Below are 24,350 nucleotides of genomic sequence, written 5' to 3'. Positions count from 1 at the left end.
TCATGCTTTGAGGGTGTTTTTCTGCACATGGGACAGGACGACTGCACTGTATTAAGGGGAGGATGGCCGTGGCCATGTATTGTAAGATTTTGGGGAACAACCTCTTTCCCTCAGTCAGAGCATTGAAAATGGGTCTTTCAACATGACAATGACCCGAAGCACACAGCCAGGAAAACCAAGGAGTGGCTCCGTAAATAGCATTCAAGGTTCTGGTGTGGCCTAGCTAGTCTCCAGATCTAAACCCAATAGAAAATCTTTGGAGGGAGCTGAAACAACATGTTTCTCAGCGACAGCTCAGAAACCTAGAAATCTAGATCAGACGATCTCGAAAAGATCTGTGTGGAGGAGTGGGCAAAAATCCCTCCTGCAGTGTGCGCAAACCTGGTGAACAACTACAGAAAACGTTTCACCTCTGTAATGTCGAACAAAGGCTACTGCACCATATATTAACAGGTGTTCAAATTTTTATTTGCAGCTGCGTCACACAAATCGTTAATGAAAAAAAAAATCATGCATTGTGATTTCTGGATTCTGTTTTTTTTATTTTTAACATTATCTCTCACAATGGACAAGCACCTACGATGAAAATTTTAGACCCCTCCACAATTTCTAAGTGGGAGAACTTGCATTATACCAGGGTGTTCAAATACATATTTTCTTCATTGTACATTTCATAGTTGGGTTTACGGGTTTATAGAGTAGACTGAATTTAGGTTGCCTGCGTTCAGTAATACTACAACATGCTGAGCAGTACTGTACTCTACTGGAAGAGATGGAACTTCAGTAAGACCAAGAAGAAAATAGAAAATTCCCATTGGCTGTGAGCAGTGTTGCAAACTCTGTGTGATGTAGTCGCATGTGTTTGAAGTTTATGTTTATAGTAATATGTATGCTAATTCAATTTGTCCAGACTTCCAAGTCTGTGGATTCAAGAATTTTTCAGTTTAAACAGTTAATGTTTTTAAGCATGCAGACACTAGCTGATTCCCTTCACTTTCCAAATAAAGAAACAAGACATTTGGTACATTTTTGTTCATGTGTGGATTTTGAAAAGAATGTGCAATGTTCCAATCGCATGTATGTGGGTGGAAATGCTAAAAGATTTTGCACTTTAGACTTATCTTAAATGCACTGCCATGATTCTAACAATTTCGCATGATAGGACTATCTGACCGCATAATGAAGTGTATAATGAACAACTTGAGCGATTGGGAGCCCGTCTCCATGCGGCGAAGCACTTTTGAGGGCACAGTGGACTCCTTGGGTAGCAAATTGCGGCATATAATACAAAATGGGTTCAGAACACAGTCAATGATAAAATTGTCTTTTTTTTCTCAGCCGTATTACAATTCTTGTTTCCTCACCGCAGGACCTTAAAAAAAGCACTCCTGAAGAACTTATTTTTGCATATCAATAAATCATCCTATCATTCATTTATTGTAGTTGGATTAAATGACCACATATCAAAACTGAAATAAATATGTGGGATAAGGCACAGAAGCGATAAAAAGAGGACCTTATAATTTGATTAACCGTGACTGTTTAGGTACCAGTAAGGTCTTATCTTGTAATGTTAAAATAACTCAGGATGGCTTCGACCTTGCTCGAACCATAACGAGGGTTATCTTTCATTGGCATATGCTTTTATCAGATGGAGGGGAAATGGAGCAAAATGGTGCTTTACGTGTTTCAAATATATGCATGGGGGAAAAAAAATTGCAGCACTTTTTTTCTTTATTGTGAAAACGGTAAAAGAAACATTTAGATGTCAAAGAAAAAAGAGAGCTGGGTAGACAAAATGTGAATGCAGGCAGAAAGAGGAAAAAAAGTTCAAAAATTGACAATTGGTGAGACAGAAATGATATGGATTCGAGACTTCCAATCATAATGAGATACGCTCTGAAATGAATTTACTCAATGTGATGAAAAGTCCAAAAATTTCCTCTGCGGTAATGTCGATCTTTATTCCGCTAATGCACATTCCCCCCCCCCCCCCCCCACACACACACACACCCTCAAAAGCTAAATGCAGCCGTCGACAAAAGTCGTTGAAACCGCGGTTGACTGCAGCCTCTCGTCTCGTCACGGCAAAGCTGGTAAAGACTCGGAAATGTGCCGTGAGAGATGAGAGGGCTTCATCACACCTCCAATGTAACAAGCCACTCCACACATCCACTCGACCACGAGGACGCAGGTAGTGTTGAAAAATAAAAACAAAAACGAAAAAAACACGCAAACCATTCCTGTCACCTATCAGGAGGCATATCTGACCCGTACAAGACCAAAAGTGATGAAATGCATTGCAAAGAGATGTGTCAAGAGCATTTTACAGTTTGTGCGAGCGGCCCATGTCATGCAATTCCCAAATGAGCCTGGAAAAGACAGCAGTAAAGCAAAGTAAAGGGAGACAACATGCCTGTAGAGTTGTTTTGTGGCAGGGTAATCCCAAAGGAAGATGCAAAGTAAGTCAGCACCACTCTTGTGTGGGCCGGACGTATACTGTGTAGAAGTCTTCGTCTTGGTGAATGACAACATCATATTTGGGAGGATTTCTGAATTTTAATGTGGTGTGGATGTGAAAATACGTAAATGCTGATTTATCTTCTTTCACGTACCGTATATAGGCTTCCTTGGAATAGTTTATGGCTGTGGAAATAGTGATTATTATATTCTCCACAGAGAAAAAGGTACTGTATTTTCCACGCTATAAGGCGTACGTACTTAAAAGCCTTTAACTTTCTCAAAAACCAACTGTGCGCCTTGTTATTTGGAGCGCCTTATATATGGATCAATGTTGAGCCTTTAGTGCAGCTTCATCTAATGGATGGATAACGTAACCCCAGCCTCTACTGCAGCGTTTATTCTGTGCGCCTTATATATGAAAAAAAAAAAAAGGGTTTTCATACAGGCCATGCATTGAAGGTGCGCCTTATAGTGCGGAAAATACAGTAATACATTGCTTAATCTCTGGTCGTTCTAAGAAATATTATTATGAGAAACCCTTGGTAGGGTAGACTGTCAACTGTTTATCAAAGTCAACAAATGTAGCAAACTTTTTTGTCACTATGGACTAATTTTCCCCCACACATTGAATCAATGCCACTATTTTGTGCATGCTAAAAATTGCATTTTTATAGTCAGTCTCACTATATAACACATTATACCAATCACAGATATGTTACACACATACACTGCACAACGAAACAGCAACAATCCGAAGGATATACTGTATATTTTACATGCCAAAAAGTCTTTTGCTTGGGTAGGATAGTAGAGCTGACTCAGACTGACTTCAGGGCTTTAAAAAGTCCAAGATGACCACAATGAACAGAAAGTCAGCACAAATGAAAAGGCAAAACTTTAGAGAGATTGTTAGAATACCTCAAATACTGGATAACTGGACTAACTGGGGTTAAAATAGCCACCGTTTATATTTCATGAGATGATCTTACCCCTCTACAAGAGTTCTGTTCGCCAAGCGGATGCAGTGCTCCCAGAGGACGTTGGACACGGGCAGTGGGAGAGGCACATGTCGCGAGATGTCGGCAAGCCGCTGGCTGAACATCTCAAACTCCTTTTGGTTAAGGAAACAGACACAAGACAGATACTGTTTATCAAAAAGCTAACTTTTTGACAACAGACCCTGTTGCAGTCATACTGGAACAAAAAAAGACTTTTCCAAAGTGTTCCCATTAATTACAGTCTTTAATGTCTTGTGCTCCCTTGCAATTTGTCAAATACAGATTCACCTCTTTACTGATTTTATCCTTTGTTATCCATTGAAAATCTAGCCAATTTGCCACCCCCCACCCCACTTCCTCCCATCTTTTGGCAATTCTAAATCTTATACGGAAAATAGAGGTATAACAATACAGTTTAAAAGATCTCTTTTCTCAAGGCAGCAGCTTGCAGTGTGACTGGAATAGATTTTTCTAGATAAACCAATTTAATAGGAAAACAGCAAATGCACGCCAGCGCCTACAGTATGATTTCTTTCTTACATTTTAAAGGGAATAAATGCATTCATAGATCGTTACTGTCATCGCACCCTTTCTGACTTGCATGAAAGAACCCCTGCCATATGTGCATATCCTTATTCATCTACTGGGTGAGTGTTTATATATTCATAAATATATCTGGCAGCCACTATCTGGTTTTCAGACTGTCAAGTACAGTAAGAAAATTTGTAGATCCGCCATCATCCAGGTCATGGCAATCCACAAAAGTGAAATCGAAGCAACTGGACTCTTCTTGATTGTTGAAGATGCCGTCACTGTCTATTCCAAAATTATTTTTAAGTACTTCATTTTTCATTCGGCACCTACATCTACCGACTATAACAAACCTCGCCAAAGACTCTGCAGTTAAAATTTCAAACTGAAGAACTCTTTTGGATTAAAAAGTGATAGGCATTCAACGATCAAGAAGAGTCCAGTTCAATTTTTCGGGATTACGAGACAAAAGAAGAAAAATCCTGAGTAGCCATATCCTATTGGTAGATGCTATGATTAATCATTTAGTTTTAGGCAAGAGCCTATCTCTCCGTACATACACCAATCCATTGCACTTGCCCTCTCCTATGTATTGGGTGAGAGGAATGGTACACCACGAACTAGTCGTCAGTCATCACAGATCACATATAGACAACATTCACACCTTCAGACAATTTAGAGTCTTCATTTCAATCTAGGTATACAGCCACAAGGAAACAAGCAAATTCCACAAAGGAGGGTAAGAGCTGGGATTCCAACTCAAACTATTTTTTTATTCAAACAATAGAAAAATGGAACCTTGATAGCTGGCACACACAACTGTATTTAATTTGGCATCGTAGAATGAAATGTTATTTACTCTTAAACGGCATCACAATAGTTTCTTACGTCAGCATTTTCTCAATGAAGTAATTTGGGCGGCCACAGCATCTCCATGCCACTTTATATGCAAATCAATGTCATTGTTGAATGCTGGTGGTAAAAACCTGAATTCATGAATAAAATATCTCCCTCTGTGCAGTATAACAAAAAAAAATGTGGCACGCTCCTTTCAATCAATGCAAAACGGCAGAATGTGGACGGATTATGTGTATCTGACAAGTTGTTAGAGTAGGTTATTAGCGCCCGATGGGTAAAGGTACATGCTAGTTGTAATATGCACCGTGTCAGTCCATCAAGTGGACCATTTTGACACCGTCAGGGATTTAACGCTGCCCAGTGACTCTGGGATTTGTCTCCAAAGCAATTCAGCCCATAAGCTAAATGAGTCAGGCTTAAGTGCAGCGCTGCTAGAAACGGACAAAGATCTGTGAGCCATGCGGGAATTGAAGAGGTGAGTTGAAGTTCTTTTTCAGGACAAAATAACTTTTTCCTTTTAATATTTTATTATATATGATTCCATTCATAAATATGTAATCCGTGGACTTTTAGGAGTACATGAGAATTAACGCATACCTTCACAGGTATGTGGGTCTTGTCCGCAATTGCACACCCCCGCTAACCTTTTGTGACCTCTCGGTCTCAGGCTCTCCGATGCAAAATGCATGCTGAGCATGCACAGAGATACATATTTAGTGGGTTACTTTCACTTCAGTGGAAAAAAAAATGCCAGTAACTTAAATGGAGATCTGAATTCCACTCGATAGTTCACCTTACATTTTAAAGTTCACATCATCCCAAGTAATAGTTTTTGGAAGTCAAATTGATTTGCACATGGTGACTTTTGTCCCCCCCCAAAAAAGTGGGTGATGAGTTTTTATTTTGACTCACGTGATCACACCTCGGCGCCACAATTCATTCAATTTGTAAATGCTATTTTGTTTAATATTCTGCAAAGAAATGAAAGCCTGATGTCGTCCACTGTATATGAACATGGGCACAAATAATAATAATAATAAAACTAAACCGAAAACAGAGACTATATTGGATTAAAAATTATGCATCATCTTTGACAACAAATGCAATTCATCGCCAAGTTGAAGAAAAAAAAAACTTTGCTCAGCATGACCTGCTGCCTTTTGGCTCAGTGAAAATAATCAAATTTTCAGTTTGTTTTCCGTCTGTGTGAAAGGAGCGAGTGTGTGTCAAAGGAGAATAAGTAAGTTACACCAATAATAATAGCTGTAAAAAAATGTTTGTGGGGGGAAAATGAATCCACATGAGCTCAAGGTACAGCCGAGAAGTATAATATTGTATATCTTAAATTGCTTAAATCATTCCATTTGTATAAGACATTTCATTTTACTATGTAGTATGAATTTTAATCAACTCAAAAATCTGGTTCCAACAATAATATTTATCAAATTAAGGGCAACAAAGAGGAATAGTGGTTAGCAGTAGGGTTTGACTCTTGTCTGAAAGTGTGAATGCTTGTTCAAATATCAGCTGGGATAAGTTCAATGGCTGAAGACTAATGTGAGACACAATGTTAGACAAAAACAACAAAAAAAACTCATCAAACAAGAGTCAGTGACAACATCACACGCATATTTCTTTAGGAACATTACCTTTAAGAGGACATCCACATATATGTTATGCTGGGACATGATCTCTTTAATGTCCCATTTAACGCCGGACATCAGGAGCAACATCTGCTCGTAGTCGATGGCCTTGGCTGCCACGATCCAGTATATGGGCTTCCGCAGTTCACTTGCTGTTGACACTGTCTGAGGGAAGGATGAGGGAATTATTAGTGTGTTCCTAAGCCATTCATCTATCCATTTCCTTCTGCTTATCCAAGGTCGGGTCGCAGGGGCAATAGCTTTAGCAGGGACGTCCATACTTCCCTCTCCACAGCCACTAAATCCAGCTCTTCCGGGGGGATCCTGAGGGGCTCCCAGGCCGGCCTGGAGATATAGTTTCTCCAGCGTGTCCTGGATCATCCCTGGTGTCTCCTACCAGTGGGACATGCCCGGAATACCTCAGGAGGCATCCTGAGCAGCCACCTCATCTGGTTCCTCTCAATATGGAGTAGCAGCTGCTCTACTCTGAGCCCCTCCCACATGACCAAGATTCTCACCTTATCTCTAAGGGACAGCCCAGATACCCTGCAGAGAAACTTCATTTCGCCCATTTGTGTTTGGGATCTTGTTCTTTCGGTCATGACCCACAGTTCGTGACTATAGGTGAAGGTACGAATGTGGATCCACTGGTAAATTGAGAGTTTCGCCTATCGGCGTAGTACAACGGACCCCGCATCAATGCAGACACTGCGGAGATCCACCTGTCGTTCCATTCTTCCATCATTCGTGTACAAGACCCCAAGATATTTGAACTCCTCCAATTGGGTAAGGATCTCATCCCTGGCCCGGAAAGGGGACGCCATCCATTTCTGTCTGAGGACCATGGTCTCAGATTTAGAGGTGCTGATTCTCATCCCAACTGTTTTAAACTTGGACGCTAACCACTCGAGAACTTCATCATCTGCAAAAGCAGAGATGCAAAACTGAGGCCACCAATGCGGACCCCCTCTTCGACTTGGATGTGGCTGCAAAATTTGTCCATAAAAGTTACAAACAGAATCGGTGACAAAGGGCAGGCTTTGTGGAGCCAAAACCTCGCTGGAAACGAGTCTGACTTACTGCCGGCAATGCGGACTAAAGCTCTTGACATCGGTTGCACAGGTACAGAACAGTTTGTATCAGGGGATTCTGTACGCCCAAACTCCAAAGGCACCCCCAACGGGCTACCCCAAGGGAGACACTTCACATTGGTTGAGTAAAGTCCCACGCACCCTATATTTATGTATTTATTTTAGTGTTTTTCAAACTGGAGAGCACACACCCCCAGGATGGGAACACTGGCTACCAAGAACACTTCATTAATAAGTTACATCCAGTCGTTGTTCATGTTTTTGTTGATTCCCCAGGAATATTTTTTGCAATCGGGAGGGGGAGCTGAAAATTTTCAAGCAGTGGGAGTAGCAGAAAATTTCACCTCCAAAAAGGGGGGGCCTGTAAAAAAAATTGGGAACCTCTGCTGTTTAGTTTTCACTGTGTTTGATGACTGCACACAATGTTTGAGAGTACCGAGCCACTACAATGAAATGAAGTACCTGTCTAAAAATGATTCGCCTGTTCATTGAGTTGAGCACCAGCTATATTTTTTCTTTTAAAAGAAGAAATGCTCAGTCTCTTTTAAAGTGGGCCATGACTTAATGACTACGGCAAAATGTGAGTCTGGTTGAATTTGAGAACCCCTAATAGAAGCAGTATGAGGCAGACGCATGCATATAGTCTGTCTGTACGTGATAACATTGTCATAACGTGACATTCAATCATCATTTAAACATCTCAAATGTCAAGTTACTGCAAAAAGAAGCACCAAGAAAAAAGCAGCCGGATAATTTTTGAGTGACATAACATATAATTTTCTTTACTGAAGGGAGAGAGAATGGGACATGATTGTCCCCTTTGCCGTTGCTCCCGGAGCAGAAATTGGTTTTTCAAGAAGTAAAAGTCAGTGCTGGTTGTAAATGGAGTGTGTGCCCCAAGAATACTTCACAGGTAGCAACTTCAAAGTACACTACACAAATTTTTTCGACCTACGTAATTGTCAGGGTGTGCCTGCTTTGTTGTAAAATTTGGCATAAAAAAAACTGCAGCATTAAATAAAACTCAAAAAAGCAAAACAATTTCTTTTAATTAATCATTTTACACTAAGGTCCTTAGAAATTCAAATGTTAACTATGTCACATTTTATCATGATTGAAGGTTTTGTTGGTTCCACTGTTGTCATATTAGTGATTTGGATCAACTTATGCTAATGGGTACAAATAAAATTTATAGCAAGTACACAAGGAGGTGCGGAACTTTGTGTGTTCTACCTGGGAATAGAACTGCTGCAGAAAAGGCTTCTTGGCAGCAGGCATCATTGTGTCCAAATGGGACTGAAGTGACTCAAACTGCTCAGCCAAAAACACACTAAGAAAGGGATAAGACCAGAAAATGTTTTATTATTAATTATTATTACAAACAGCTACATTCTGAAACTAATCTACAAATCTAATTCTAATTTACAGTAGAAAACTATATCCTATCTATATTATTCACACATACTAATTGTCCTCTGGACCTACTGAATCATTACTTTCCTACAAAAGCATTTATCACACTTTTGTAGAAATGGATAGTTGCCTAATGAGCTACAGTTTGATCTAAATCCAAAAACAAATACATTAATTTAAAAAAAGGGCTACCTTTACTCTAATACACACTTTAGTTCTCAAACAACCTTTATTATCACAGAAATAACTCGAGAAACTCAAGAAATAACCGAGTATGTGTGGCTTTTATACTGAATTTAAATAAATGCCAATTTGTTATGAGCGTGTTGTTGGTTCCTTGACTGAAGTAATTCTGAGCATGAAACTAAATGAATGTGTGTTTATTCTCAACTGTAATCATCAAATACAAGTTTGTTGTGCACAAATGTAAGCTGCACTATTGTTACGTCATAATCCTTGTGAATTTGGCAGTGTAATATGGGTATTTATTCATTTAAATGTACTCGAGTAGTCTACAGGTCCAAGTATTCCTCTGCAGATGCAAGTATGCTTGTATATTAATGTTAAAGGACAAAACGCAAACATGAACCAACTTGTATTTTATCATTTCAGTTAAACAAACATGCTTGAAACCAACATTAGTGCCTTGCATAACAATATTCATATAATGCTAACATCGGTGAGATAAAATATTTCGAGGGGGTACTTACAGGGACTCAGTGGCAACCACTCTCTGTGCCAGCCCATACAGACTACCACTGTTGGTGAGGACCACCATTTGACTGAGGTGTGGGCTCGGCACCTTCTCCTTTCTGTCCTCCGTGGGACCGTGCATACCAGGATTTTCACTGCCTACCTCCTGTGAGAAACAAAGATTGACAATCACGGGTTATTCTTCTTGTTTTTTTTTTTTTTAACCATTTCTTTTTTTTTTCTTCAGTGAGATATTTGTGGAAATAGTGAAATGGCGCTGCGGAACCTTATCCTCTTACTTGACACCGTACGTGACGACAATGTGAACTTTGCAAAATGTTCGCAAGCAAACAAGAATTCCAAGTACAATAAAAATAACTAAATAAATAAAACAGCTGCTGACCAAACAGAATTCCCCTTTGGATACGTTCTGCAAACAATCAGGAATACCATGATATGCACAAGAGGAAAAGATTCTATGTGAAACAACTCCTCCCTCTTAACACAGAGAAACACTGTCTGGGAAACCAGCGGGGTGATTGTCTGATCCCAGTGAGAAAGTCTCACATATAACAATGTTCATTCGAGAACAACTCTCACAATCCTTTGACGAGAATATGATAAAGTGGATTGGGTCGCGTTCAAATAAACCCTGTCCTGGACTGAGCAGCAGCAGTGGAATATCTGCAGCTGGTGGAAGACACAAACCTGGCCAGCCAATATTACAGAGCAATAGAGGGCAGAACAACGATACTTATGCACTCCAAAGAGTGGAGCGTAACTGGAAGTACCGCAACACTACTTTTCCATGTAGAACTGCATGGAGTGACGTATAAAACAAGTGACGTGACCGATGTAAATGGATATGGCAGCACAGCAGGAAGGACTGTGCAAAAAAAGCTCGTTATCGAGCAAATGGACCGGACAAGTGACACGTTTACAAATAGCTACATGGGATGTAAGGAGCATTAATACTCGGGGGGGAAAAGTGAAGAAGAAAGATACAAAGGAAAAATATCAACATAGCCATCCTGAGTGTATGTATCGTGAGATGGAAAGGAAAAGGGGATTTAACAAGTGACGTATCAATAATTCAGGTACAACAACAGACTAGCCAGATGGAACTGGAATATGGTAAATTAGACAATTTAACTGCGGAGGAAGCAAATAATTTGGATGGGCGATTGGAATAGTAGTGTTGTAAAGAGCAGTGATCGTAAAAGAATTGGAGAATTCAGCCTTGGACGGTAATAAGCAGCCTGAAAAATTCTATATGCAGCACTATAACCTTGTCATATAAAAGAGAATATAGAAATTAAAAAAAAAGAAAAGGAGTTACAAATTGAAAAGATTGAAGGTCCTGAACAACATCAAATTGCTTATATCATTGTAAAAAAAAAAAAAAAAAACTGAACAGCAATACAAAGAAAAAGAAAAAATATATAACTGACCCAGTTGCTGCTGTTATTTAATGCTCTCTCTTAATTAGAAAAACTAGCGGGAAAAGTGGATCATTGAAGTAATAACTACCAATGTTCCCTCTAAGCTGCGCAACTGCGCCTTTGCGAACTTGTCGCATATTTTTTTTTGTTTGTTGACATTTTCAGTGTAAGTTAGCAAAAACACAAAATTGTTCTTAAAAATGTTCTGATGGGAATGTAATTTGAACCTTTTAATGAGCCATGTAATTAAATGGATGACACTGTTTGACCACAGTGCATACGTCTGATGTTGCCCACAGTGGTCAAAGGGGGCGCTCACGGACTTAGTGTGTTTGCTCAGACATGTCAAAAATTAGGGAAAACATTGGTAACTACTACAGTTTTGAAAACCCAAAAATACAGCAACTTAAATAATATTGGAAAAAGATGGGATAACGTTAAAGGGAGTCTCGAGCAAAATGCAGAGGAAAATGGTGAGAGTAAACAGAAAGGAAGAAACAGGAAGAATAAAAAGAAGAGGAAGGAGTTCCTATGAATCACGACTATGCAAAGCAATATGGCTTCGCTTCTCTGAAATAGCCTCTGGTAGATCGATGGCAATCACACATTTAATAAATGACGGTGAACTCACGCCGCAATCAGGAGTGTTCCTTACTGTATTCTGTCAGTAAACACGCTCCAGGGCATAGTGGCTCCAGTGTACAAGGGGCTTTTAAACAAATGAAAGAATGAATTATTACATGGCATCTAATTATGTTGAAATGCAAAGTGCGGACCAAAAAAAAAAAATCCAAGGATAAATGTTGCTTCAGAGTGAGGTCACGGTTCTGCAGTTGTGACCACACTAGTACCCCAAACCACACAAATTCGAATCACCTTTCCTCTTTGAATTGATAGAAAATCCTATTAACCCAGTTCAGCTTCTCCCAAATAAAACACATTTTTTAAAAACAATAACATTAATCAAATGTTAAGAATCCAAAGGTTTCTGCATCATAATTAATTAATGCCCATGAGTATTGTTTAATTATGTCTATGTGTGTCACTCCACCGTTTTTGTTCAAATATTAGTTGCTTAAAGTGTTCTAAATCAACAACTAGATATCCTACCCGTTAGCCCATCAATGGCATATTCCGGGATATTTCAACTTTAAGGTAGTAGACCATTTTTAAGGCAACATTGTTGTAAGTACACAATGTGTAAATGTCTTCGTTTCATGTTTAGTTTGAAAGAAAACTAGAATTGGGAGCGGCATTAAACAGAATTAGAACAAAATAGTTTCCAACCTGACTGCAGGGACATTCATATAATCCCAGTATTCGACACATCACGATACAGACGTTGCACCTTTAATGTCTCTAATTGTATTACTTATTGTAAAATAACAATTCTTAACCCCCCTAAGAAACATCCACAAGTCATGGAGACAATCCAACATGACTCCTCGACAGGAAAGGGATTTGTATCCAAGGTTTTAAACTCATGACACAAGAGACACTTAAACTGCATCACAATCTTCATTTTGCACACCAATAAATGCCAGTCAAACGTGCAATTTCAAGACTGTCCTTTCAAGAGTTAAACAGTTTATGTGCTATGCTTTACTGGTAGGGAAAAAAAATGTTACATTCAATAAAATGTTCCAACAAGAGAGATTAATGATCCATCCATTTTTCTCTTAATCCGGTGTAATTTATGACTCAAGAACGGTCTTCTATGTGGTTGTTGGCAAACAAAATGCAGCCGCTTAGGACTTTTAATCTTTTTTCTCTGTAGTCACAGTGTGTATATAATACAAAGAAATGCTAAATTTCATGATCCAGTCATTCAGAAAGAGAGGATGAATGAAAACAACCCAATTTTTATTTTCAAGCAAAATGGTCTTGGGGAGATAAAAAAAAAATGTGGCCATTATATTTATGAGTAGTGCTTGGGCTTGAGATCTCGTCTTTCCAAGTAAGAAGTTGCATTTCTTTCCATAAAACATGTAAATTCCATTTTTTTCCTGATCTATCCCATTTACTTTGTATGCGACTATGCTCAACATAAATATACCACCTCGGAAAATAATCTTTTTATTTATTTTTCAGGGAACACAAGAATAATTCTCAGAATTATCAGAGTCACCTGCAGTTAGTTTAGACAAAAATGTAGCTTAGCAAGAATTTTACACATTTTTGCAGAATTGCAACAATAATGTTTATATTTTTGTGATAAATAAATCTGATCATGAACAAATTTCATGTGGCCCATATTTGAGGAGTATTTTGTCATATAACACAACACAGAAACTATTTTACTAACTCACGTAGAGCGCAGCATGTCAGAAATAAACGAATATTTAAATGAGGGGGAAAGAAATCTCTTACAAAAGGTAATAATTATGACACAGAGTGTGAGTTAAGGAATAAATTAAGTATTCAGTTCCAGGGACGTCTAATCAGGACTGGGAGTAGCAGGAGATCATTACTGATAAGAACAATAATTAAGAATTTTCTTGTTCTATAATTGAAGTCTGTTTCCATTGAAACACTTTCAGAGAAAAGAAACGCTAATGAGTAAAAAAAAAAAGAAAAAATTGACTGATATTAAAAACGTATGCTTTAATTAAATTCCTTTGAATATGTTTTCTTCTTGTCCACCTCATTGTAGAATTTATGGCTGTTTCTTGTTTTACCATCACAAAAATAATTTAATTGCATACTTATTTCTGCTTCTATTTTTGAAACCAAGTTACAAAAAAGATTATTTTTCTTTGTGGTCTGACTGCTTAAGAGTTATTACAGAAAGATGTGGCTCTCAGTAAACTATGTACACTTCCCTCCATATGTCTTGGAAAAGAATCGCTATTTTATTTTTTTTTCTACAAAAGACTGAAATATTTTCAATGTATAGTATGGAGACAAGAGAACAAAAGTTCAGTTTATTTTCAGGAATTTATATTTGAATTGGCTAGACTAATTAGAACATAACATTTGTAAAAAATGTGCAAAAAATTCTCTATATTTACTCAAAAGTGGATAGAAAAATGCAGTGTGAGTCTATTGAGTTAAAATATCCAAATTTGCTTCATCATCATTCACATTTTAAAATAGAAGTGTGAAATGTTTTCCTCCCATGCATAAAAATACTGACTTCTTGAAGCTGATGTTGCAAAAATTCACAATGTTTTTATTGCCATGCTTTCTCCTTTAGGACAATCCAAACGGTTGCCCAAATAGCTAAATGAAAACATTCATTCTTATTTACTGTTTGAATATTCAATGTAAAAGGACCACAAGGGCAACAAAATACACCGATCAATACGCTGACATCTATGATCGACTAGGGGAGGGAGGCTTGATGTCTTCATAGCTATGTTCCTTTTTGTATTGTTTTTCTAACCGTTGTCACTTGAAAAGCAATTTTGGCCCTCTGTATATTCCACATATTGTACACTGGGGACTGACAAAGTAATACCATCCAAGTTCCACTAGATGCGCTCGCATAGTAAATGAGAGATTCAAAACAAAAGGTGCTATAAAACTCTCGTCTCCCATGAATTGTCATTAGAAATGTTTGTGAAAACTAATGCAACAACAAATCCTGTAAGAAATGAGTTTCCTTTCATATAGTCGTGATATACTGTATAAATACTGTAAGTTATACACTTTTGATCACACACGGCAATGTTTTCCTTGTAATCACAAAACATCCATCTCAAAGCCTCTGGAAAGAATTCTTTACCCAAGACTGTCAGTGAGGAAAAGCTTTCCTGAACATCACCTCAATATTCTTACGGTCATTTACATTCAGGGGATGTGCAAAATGGAAAGTTGTTTTGTTTTTTAGGTAGTGATGACACACACACACACACACACACACACACACACACACACACACACACACACACACACACACACACAGACACACACACACACATTTCCCATGTGGACCATGTACCAGCACAGTGAAAGATGAGGCCATCAAAGCTTGGGTGCTTATCTACACTGGTGGAATGATTAGAAAATAAGGGATTGAATCCCCAATGGAAATAAAGAGTACATACGGAGAATGGGCTTCGATCAATTTCAAAACAGAGAAAGAGCAAAGCACTGCGTGAGGAGGGAGATCAGACATGGGATCACAGCGTATGCCTGTTGTTTCTCCTAAAACGGATCAAAAGACGAGGCAGAGGGATTTGCTCACTTGAACATGCTACGTTGAGTACAAATGTACAACGTGAGAATACAATGACTTTCTGGAGCGCTTCATGCTATGCGCTGCGCTGCGCTTGGATTCTCTTCCCCATAGTGCTTTTATTACAATGATACAGGAAGGTGAGCATGAAGGTGAGCAGCATCAGATTGCATATATAGAGAGAACAAAACCGCTGTCTTCAACTCCAAGATGACTTGCTGATCATAGTTGTCTACAACGGCTACAACTACAATTTTTTTCAGGGGCAATGGTGACTAATGCTTCCTAACAATTTCCAACAGTTTTCATGTAGAGATACATGCCAATGTACTGGACCATTATTTAAAAAAAAATGGACTGAACATTTGAATACATTAGATGGCAGAAAGTAAAATAAACAAGTATCCAACTATTGCCGTTCATACAACAGAATAATATTGTGTCCAAGTAATTTGTCCCAGAATTCACACTAAGTAGATGTCTGAGTAAATAGTTAACTTATCAGTATACTGCACCAATATATAGTGGAGCCCGCAAACGCCGTTTTTAGCACCTGTGGATTTGAGATAGTGAATTTGCAATTCACCATCTTGAGGAAAAAAAATTACTGCTTTTGTTATCCATAAATTACAATCATCCAAATTATTTTAAAAAAACAGGACCATTAAATATTCCAGTCTGTGTATAGTGAATTCACAATACATAATTTGTTTTGGTATTGCTTCACACTTCTGGTAAGAGAGGAAACAAAGCAACTGATACAAAAGATAAAACTTCCGCAAGCAAGTGCTCAGCTTCTGACATTTACAAAGAAAAAGCCATTCTTCATCAATTATATTCAAACCGTCTGATCGCAGTTGTCATAAATAAGGCTTTCGGTAGGGGGATTATAAACATGATCTCTCAGGTGAAGTGTCTCAATCTAGCAGGATTGACTGCTTATTCCTCTTCACTGCATTCCACGGAGATTCATGGTCAGCTCGAGTGGACTGGCTGCAAGGCAATTACTGTCAAGTGGCTCTTTTTGGACCTCTTTGTCACATAATTACCCAGAATTTTGTTCTCATTAGATGCATGTTAAATGCACAGCCTTCATTTATTTTGTTTTGACAACCACTGGCCCTTGGAGCCGTCCAGCCTGTCAAATAATAACTGAATCATATGAAGAAACTGATTTGTTTGAGATTCGCTTGGATTCAAAGTTTGAAGTTAAATATTAATATTCCCAAATGGGGAAAGATCCTGATGGTGTTTAGTTGAAATGGTATACTTTTACCTTTAATTCTGGTAACTTTTGAACAATCAGTATCATGCTGTTGTAAAACATGTGGTGCATAAATAAATCAGGAAGAGTCCATGCTGTATTTTTTTTTTTGTTCTGAAGCCCATACTGTAAACATACTTAAAAATATGGCTGCTAACCCTGGCACTGATCAATCAAAATATCTCGGGATGAATAAAACAAAGGTTTAAAGAGGAAGAGTTTAAAATATTTAAATTATAATGCATTTATGTATGGCAATATGTTTTTCCCTTGGGAGCTGTGTTGAGTCACCCGTGGAAATTTAGAGAACTTTGAAGAAACCGAAAATGGCTCCAAGGGGATCAAGTGTCTCCTCATCACAGCCAAGAAACATGACCTACAGCTGAACCTTTCAGTGAGGAGGCTTTGTGCACTCCAGTAGAAGGCCCCCCTACCCCAAACACAAGTCAATACTTGGATATTTTGACAAATGCTGTGGTACCGCAGAGCTTAATTATGATCCATAACCCCTGTCAAAATCCAGCCCCTTCTGCCTTGTTGGGCCATTCATGAGAAGCGATGAGCAGGCCGCAGCAAAGAAACTGATCTTGACAGTGATGCGCGCTGAGAGGCCACGATCCAATTACTGGGTTCAGAGTACAACGTGTGAGTGAGTACGTGTGTTTTTGCGTATGTGTGTCTATATTGTCTATATTGTATATTTGTAAATGACACGCAAGCAGTACCTCATGAGAGGTGGCTTAGCAGTCTGTCATCTGTGCCAAACCTCATCTACAAAATATATTAATACATACGAAAGATAAGAAAAACGGTATAGGATTACAAACACACTAGATGAAAATCCCATTTCTCAAGATATATTTTAACAAAATGTTTGCATTCCAACTGATTCTAGGATATATTTCACTGCTCCTTACACCTAAAGTTTGGGCAAGATTCAATAAACGCAGAAGCCCATTCGAGACTAAAAGCGGAGCATCCCGCAATTAACATAAGATAGTAGAAGTAAACATCTGCTCAACACATCAAAATTCAGCTATCACAAGCTCCATATGAAAAAAGATGAAGAAAATTAGAAAATAATTCTAATTCAACATACTTTCTTTTATTTGAGTATGATTGTGTTAAACTAACTTTGATCCACAGAGTTACATTTGCCTCGCTTCTTTAATCTTTATGTATCTATTATTGCTTGCGCAAACCATTTGTTTTGGTTTCTCAGAGAGACTTGTGCCTTGGTCATGATCACATGAATGATTCTTAATCCAAAACAATCACCAGTAACACTTAACTCCATTGCACTATGTAAACGAGCGAAGCGCATTAGTGGCTGCCGTTCAGATCGGACAAATGACTTCCTTGTGCAGGATTACAAAGGATTTCATATTATGTGGAGATGATTTGCCAGTCATTTGTGTTCTGGTCTCCTCTGTGCTTGCTCCAAGGTGTTGTATCCATCAATATTCTGGGCACACACCTTCACCTTAAGTAATATTGATTATTTACACACGCATTTTTAAAATATAAGGGCAAATGCAGTATCCATCCAAAGAGCCGATAGTGTTGGGAATAATACATGCAATTGCCTATCATTAGCATACAGCATCTAATAACAAAGAATGGAGATAATGGCAATAAAAGAAAGGGAACAATAAGAAATATGAGCCAAAAGAAAATTGTCACACCGATTGAATGGAGGAATAGGACTGGTGCATCAGGGCTGTTGCTCATTGAAAATCCGAGCGTGTGACAGCACTAAATGTTGCCTACAGCAAAGGGCTCTCAACAGCTGTCACAGCTGAACTTTTAAACAGGGACAGTGTGGACACAGATGGTTCTCGGCCATGAATTTGATATGGCCGTGTCATCAAATCTGCCCCCAGAAACATAATGGACGACACCATTAGTTTACACAGTACAGCTGATCCTTTCCAAACTACGGCCAAAATCCAAATAGGACATCTTACACGCTGGAAAATGGAATTTAAATCAGCAAACAGGAGTGAAACAATGAGTATTTGACTTTTACTCGATAAACTTCTTTTGTTTAAGGAGCACTTAAGAAGAAAATGTCAAATAGCTATCAGGATGGCAAATGTGACGATATATTTATTTTTAAGGGAGGGAGGCAAAGAAATCCAGAACAAACTAGGCAATGACATTTTTACTTTTTTCCCCACGGATCTTGCCCTTCAGGATGAGTCAAAATGAGATGGTACCTCGCCACTGCTCATGTGGGACTTGCAGTCATTACCAGCACACCGGCTCGAGAATCAAACCGCTGCGACGTCAAATCAGGGGAGCACAACCGCAAGGATTTGACAGCTCGATTGGAATGCAATGTATAATTACCTTTATAATCTGTTTACAAATGAGGTCTACCCTGCCCAATCTCTGGAGTACGTAGCGTGTGCATTTGCATGCAAGTGGAAGACTGCGCCTTCGTACTCCAGCACAATTCTACTGGGTGGAAACAAAGTCACCTACTCTACCAAGGTTAGGATAGCAAGAAAGATAAGAGAACTACAGTATATGCCAAATAAAACAACAAACAAGGATCAAAGAAACAGATTTTTCTATACAGACCTCCCAATTATTTTATACAGAACTAACTAAATAGTTTGATGAATTATGCAATATGACAACATTCATCATCGCTCAAACCCCACCAAGACAAAGTATTCTTGTTTGAAAGATTTATACCAATTCACTGGAAATGGCCAAGAAGTGCGCTAAGAAGACTTAGAATGTTTACTGCTGATTGAGAAAGTGCACTCGCACTCGAAGAAATCCCTTCATCTCAGGCAATTACTCTCGCCTCTCAGCGGTGCTGTGTAATTCACAAACAAGAGTATTATTTGTATTCTGGTGTAAAAAAAAAAGTTTTGCTGTGAGCTCCAAGTTTTGTGTTCTTATGTAACCTGCGAAAAGCATTTCAAATGATCAAAACGTCATCCTACGTTTGTGACGCGTAGTAAACGTCGCTATTATTTTACTTAATATAATAATGTATATATTAGAACTATTTTCCAAACACATATACTAGATGTAAAAATCAAATGTCTGTTTCTTTGAAGATTGTTTGTTAGTGAGTTAGCAAGTACGTTAACTACTGATGTGAACCTATCATACAGTCTGTCTCCTGAGGACCTTCATATTACAAATCTTGAAACAAGTTACTCCCCCCCCAGGCAGAGGTTTTTGCTCAGTTTTATTTATTCTGCCATTTTTACCTTTTTTTCACCTCTTTTTTTTTTTTTTACAGTCTCCTCCTCAGGGCATACCTGAAGTAGCCTACATTGCTTTCACAGCAAAATGCCATTGTGCTGTACTGTCAAATGTGAAATTATTTATATATTTGGGGGGGCTTTCATCTGGACGATACTCCACATTTTATATTTCAATGTACATGCAGCAGATTTTGGGAATGTTTTTCTTCTTTTTCCTCTTGTCCTATAGCCAGACGTGGTAAAACTATTTACATAATTTGCAGTTGTGAATAAACGTTTTTTAATTATTTTTATAACACAAGAGCCATATACTGTATATTTTCCATTTTTTTTAATTATAACATGTATTATGATTACATTTTAAATAATAAAACCACAGATCCTTTTACATCCGGTAACAATGACTGCAATTTATCATCACGGAGTAGAGATATAGTAATCCTCTCCTATATCATGGTTCTTGCTTTAGGGTCCAGCTATATTGCACATTTTTTATTTCAGCTGTTACTCTATTTTTTATACTGTTTGTCCAATACTTTTGTGCTGTCCATTGACCTTGCATTCTTTCAATATTATGGTGTTCATGCCAGTCAATTTTTTCACAACGATATATTTTCCCCAAAACTTTCATGACAAATAATAGTATCTTTATTTTTTTATGCCACTGATATAATGATTTATTTTTAATTATAATAATGAACCTTGACAGTGTAAATCATACTACTAAGCATCCTGAGCCAGATATTAATTTTCTTTATGCGTCCCTGCTAATTTTTCTGCATCTCAGATGTGGGACGCACATCAAACGAGATCCCTGGTCCCATAGATTCATACAAGGTGAAAAAAAAAACCCTCACCCCCGCATGCCCCTCCACATCTTTGATTTACCCCTCCCCCCCCCAAAAAAAATTGTAAATGTTAAAAACAATTTAAGAGGCACAGGGATTATAATTTGCATACACTCTGATAGCCACTGGAGACCCATTTTTGAACCAAGTGAAAAATGTCATCATAACTTCTAATTTTTCAGAGGGAAAACAAAACTTTGGTGGCAATGAAGATGCAGCCCAGATTAAATCCGAGAATATGGAGACAAATGAAAAACAGAAGTGGAAAAAGATGGCATAACGGTCATCATGGATCAGAAGAGCCAGGCTGCAGGGGGAAAAAAGCGTTGGTATTATGAGAGTGTGGACAGCATCAGACTAATTGTCATCATTGAAGGCCCTAATGGAACAACACGTACGAATCCAGCCTGCTCTGGACACTTAGAGAGAGGGAGACATACGTGGGTGACTGACCACTGCCCACATAATGACGACCCATAATGTATTTGGTGGCCGCATAGGCTGCGAGTTCTCTCGGCAATAAGGCCGTGCACATGGCCAGGATGGTGGGACAGAATAGAGGGAAAAAAGCATAAAAAGGGGAGAAATGTAGAGGACAGAGGAGAGAGCATGTTTGTGTCAGAAAATGAGGTAATGAGCAATTGTTAAAGAGAAAGAGGAAGCATGAGAGTGAGGAGATTGTGTGTTACAGTCATACCATGTCAATGAGGCTCTCCTGGATCCGGTTCAGTGTGGTTCTCAGTCTGCTGCTGATAAGGCCCAGACCCGATGATTCATACTGTGAAAGAAATGCACACATAATCGCAGTATGTTAGTGTCAGAAACACCTTCCTGTATGAAAGCACACACTTCGGTAGAGTGTGAAGGCATGCCACACGCATACACATTTGCACTCATTTCATGTAGTCCGAGACAAGAGAATCTTAACTTCGGGCTTCAAGCTGACTTTATTTCAACATGGGGAAGGGTAACTAGAAGGAGCAGACATCAAAATAAAATATTCACACAAACTATTGCAGAAGGCAGAAGTAAAAATAAGAGGGTGAGGAGGGTGGAAGCACTGCAAAAAAAAAAAAAAGTCAAACGCCTCAAGAAGTTACTTTCAGATGCACTTGGTGTCACTTGAGGAAGGAGATTACGCACACTTTCAATTCACTACACAAGTGCTGACTAGGGTGTGGACTTGCAAGGTAGGCCTCATTCTACCCTTACCAAACAAGCAGGGCCCATCACTCGGGCCGAGCCCGACTCTCTGCCACCATGACTTAGCAAAGATGGGCTTGGGACAGGCTACAGATGACATATGGACCACAGAAATGGGGCGGGGGAGGGAAAGAAGAAAGCGCAAAATTAAAACAATGCGTATGAAGTCAGAACTGCAAAAGAATTGAATCCAATACACAACGAAATAAAGCAATTTGAATTTCAATGTGCCTTACACTTGACAATCATCAAAAAGACAAAGAGGTAAAACGTTAAAACATCATTGAACATGGCAAATGTGAAATGAAAACAAGAGAATAAAAACTCAGTGTGCCAAAATATTCAGGAAAAACAAACATTGCAGTCTCACTTTAATAAATACCATGCCCTAAATTATTCCCCCTTTCATAAATTGTCTTTTAATAAGAAGACATGGCGTAAACACGCAATCAGTTGTGCCTCTTATGTAGGACAACATTGATTGCAATTACCACCCTGTCAAACATTACAATAATTTGGAGCATACAGGAAAATAAAAATAGTTGATCAGAAGTACACATGCAAGTGCATAATGTGAGCCCAAATCAGCTAACATTATTAGCAATGACTGTAATGTAGGAAAAATAGTTACTCAAATCTGACTGTATGAAAAAAGATTTAAAAAAACACTGCTCTACACATTTCCAATAGTTTACAATACAAAATGTTCACTGAATAGAAATGACAAATGTCATATTACGTATTGAGGAATCTCAATGTTTTCTATTTATTCTAAATCTTCATTTTAAAGTGGTTGAATTTTTCTTTTTGCATTTTTGTAATTATTTTTTTTTATCTGCCATCATGGTAACATTGTGGGATTCAGTTAATATTTGCCACCTCAATCTATACAGTACACAACCATCTCGTCTATCTAGTCTCTAATTTGTCTCTATAAAAAGGGAATATTTTACTGCAGCCAAGTCTCAAATGGGGAGTCCAAAACTGTCCTTCCACCAAGTCCAAACAGATGAACACCTGATTATTTATGAAGTCTGTTGTGGGAAAAGAATGCATCTTTAGCATGTGTGTGACAGACTTAGTGCAGCAGTTTCTCCGAGCCAATACAAACACATAATGGGGCATTTACGCTTTTGAATATTAATGTCGGCCATGACTCTTGAAGCGTCAAACAGATCCATCTTGGTTACGGCAGAGCAAAAAGAGCAGCTCCCGGGGTCATAATAGCAGCATACGTGCATAGCATAGCAGCTTTTTAAAGATTCATGGAGTGATAAGCATCTGAGAGTAGGTGCCACTCCAAGTGAGACCATTAATGAATAGGAACAGTTCGTAAGATGGCACTCAATGAGGAATAGCAGGAACAATGCGATGCAGCGGGTGGAAGATGGATATACAAGTTTGAACGTACAACTGGTGAGTTAGTTTCTTTTACCACCGCATGACACATCCATAGAAGGTTTAATAATTCGTATAAGAGCAACCTCTGTGGCACGTTCATCCTCTAACAATTCCAACTCAAAATGACGGAAGTTATTTTATATTATTACACCACACAAATGTGTTTTGTTTCATTGCGAAGCACAGTATACTGTATAAGACGTGGCTGAGTTGGGGTTAGCTTGTAACCAAAACTTCAATGGATTTTGCATATCCTTTTCAGGGTCACAGGAACCTGTGGAGCCCATTTTACCTGCCTGTGTCTGAAGGACTACACCTTGGACTGGTCTATAGTTAATAAGGGAATGCATATAAAACCAGATAATCATTCACAATCACACTTATGGACAACAACAACACTACCTGTAGTTGTCACATCAGACTTACTGCATTTACCTTTTGTTCCGTTTCAATCATCTCAGTATTAAGACTTAATAAGCCTCAAAATCACAGACATTTGTATAGCAGCTAGTGCATGAAAAGAGAACCAAAAATGAACCCTACACAACACAATGTCATTTTTTGTTAAGCAGTTTCACGGTTTAAGCTACTCTGTATTTTCCTTTTTTATCCACTTGTGTGGATGTGTACAGTGGCCTTGGCCTCTATTTGGCTGTCAAGCTGCAAATACATCGCTATCTATGTAGCTTGTTTAGGAAGTGTGCAGAATAATTTACAGTGCAATTTTCACTCTCCAGTTTATGAATGTAGTTGTATAGGAAACAATTTATGGCATTAATTATTTGGCCTCAAGATAATAATAGACTAGGGATGATTGTGTTTACAATTGGGCCATTCGTATGTTCTTCTGAAGTCAGAACCTGTGCTCTGTGATATAATGCAGACTGCAGACACCGGCTCCATTTATGTGGGAGTGAGAGTCTTGGAATAAGGGATTTCGCCGGTGAAATCACAAATCTACAAGACTAACCATGAGATTCTCTCTATTGCAAGCATTCAACTCCCAGCAGGCCTACTGTGACTGTTACAGCACACTAATCTGTCAAAATGACGGAGAGCCTTCAGGTCACTCTGTCAAAAACTCAGTCAGTG

At 38.5% G+C, this 24,350-nt stretch overlaps 1 protein-coding gene across 4 annotated transcripts in view; it reads right to left on the bottom strand.

Moving 5' to 3' along the window:
• Nucleotides 1–24,350, bottom strand: part of vps50 (VPS50 EARP/GARPII complex subunit) — a 79,308-nt gene that overhangs the window by 2,929 nt on the left and 52,029 nt on the right. For 2 of the 4 annotated variants that reach the window (XM_061812726.1, XM_061812811.1), the window contains exons 22-27: nucleotides 21,867–21,944; nucleotides 21,352–21,432; nucleotides 9,708–9,856; nucleotides 8,818–8,914; nucleotides 6,500–6,658; nucleotides 3,453–3,574 (exon numbers count right to left, since the gene is read on the bottom strand). In XM_061812726.1, coding sequence (XP_061668710.1) covers nucleotides 3,453–3,574; nucleotides 6,500–6,658; nucleotides 8,818–8,914; nucleotides 9,708–9,856; nucleotides 21,352–21,432; nucleotides 21,867–21,944 — 686 coding nt within the window. The remainder of the gene's footprint in view (nucleotides 1–3,452; nucleotides 3,575–6,499; nucleotides 6,659–8,817; nucleotides 8,915–9,707; nucleotides 9,857–21,351; nucleotides 21,433–21,866; nucleotides 21,945–24,350) is intronic. The other 2 variants (XM_061812892.1, XM_061812969.1) reach the window with 1 other exon arrangement.

This window comes from Syngnathoides biaculeatus, chromosome 1, assembly GCF_019802595.1.
Source record: "Syngnathoides biaculeatus isolate LvHL_M chromosome 1, ASM1980259v1, whole genome shotgun sequence".
Classification (NCBI taxonomy): Eukaryota; Metazoa; Chordata; class Actinopteri; order Syngnathiformes; family Syngnathidae; genus Syngnathoides; species Syngnathoides biaculeatus.
This window is presented reverse-complemented; position numbering and strand designations above follow the sequence as displayed.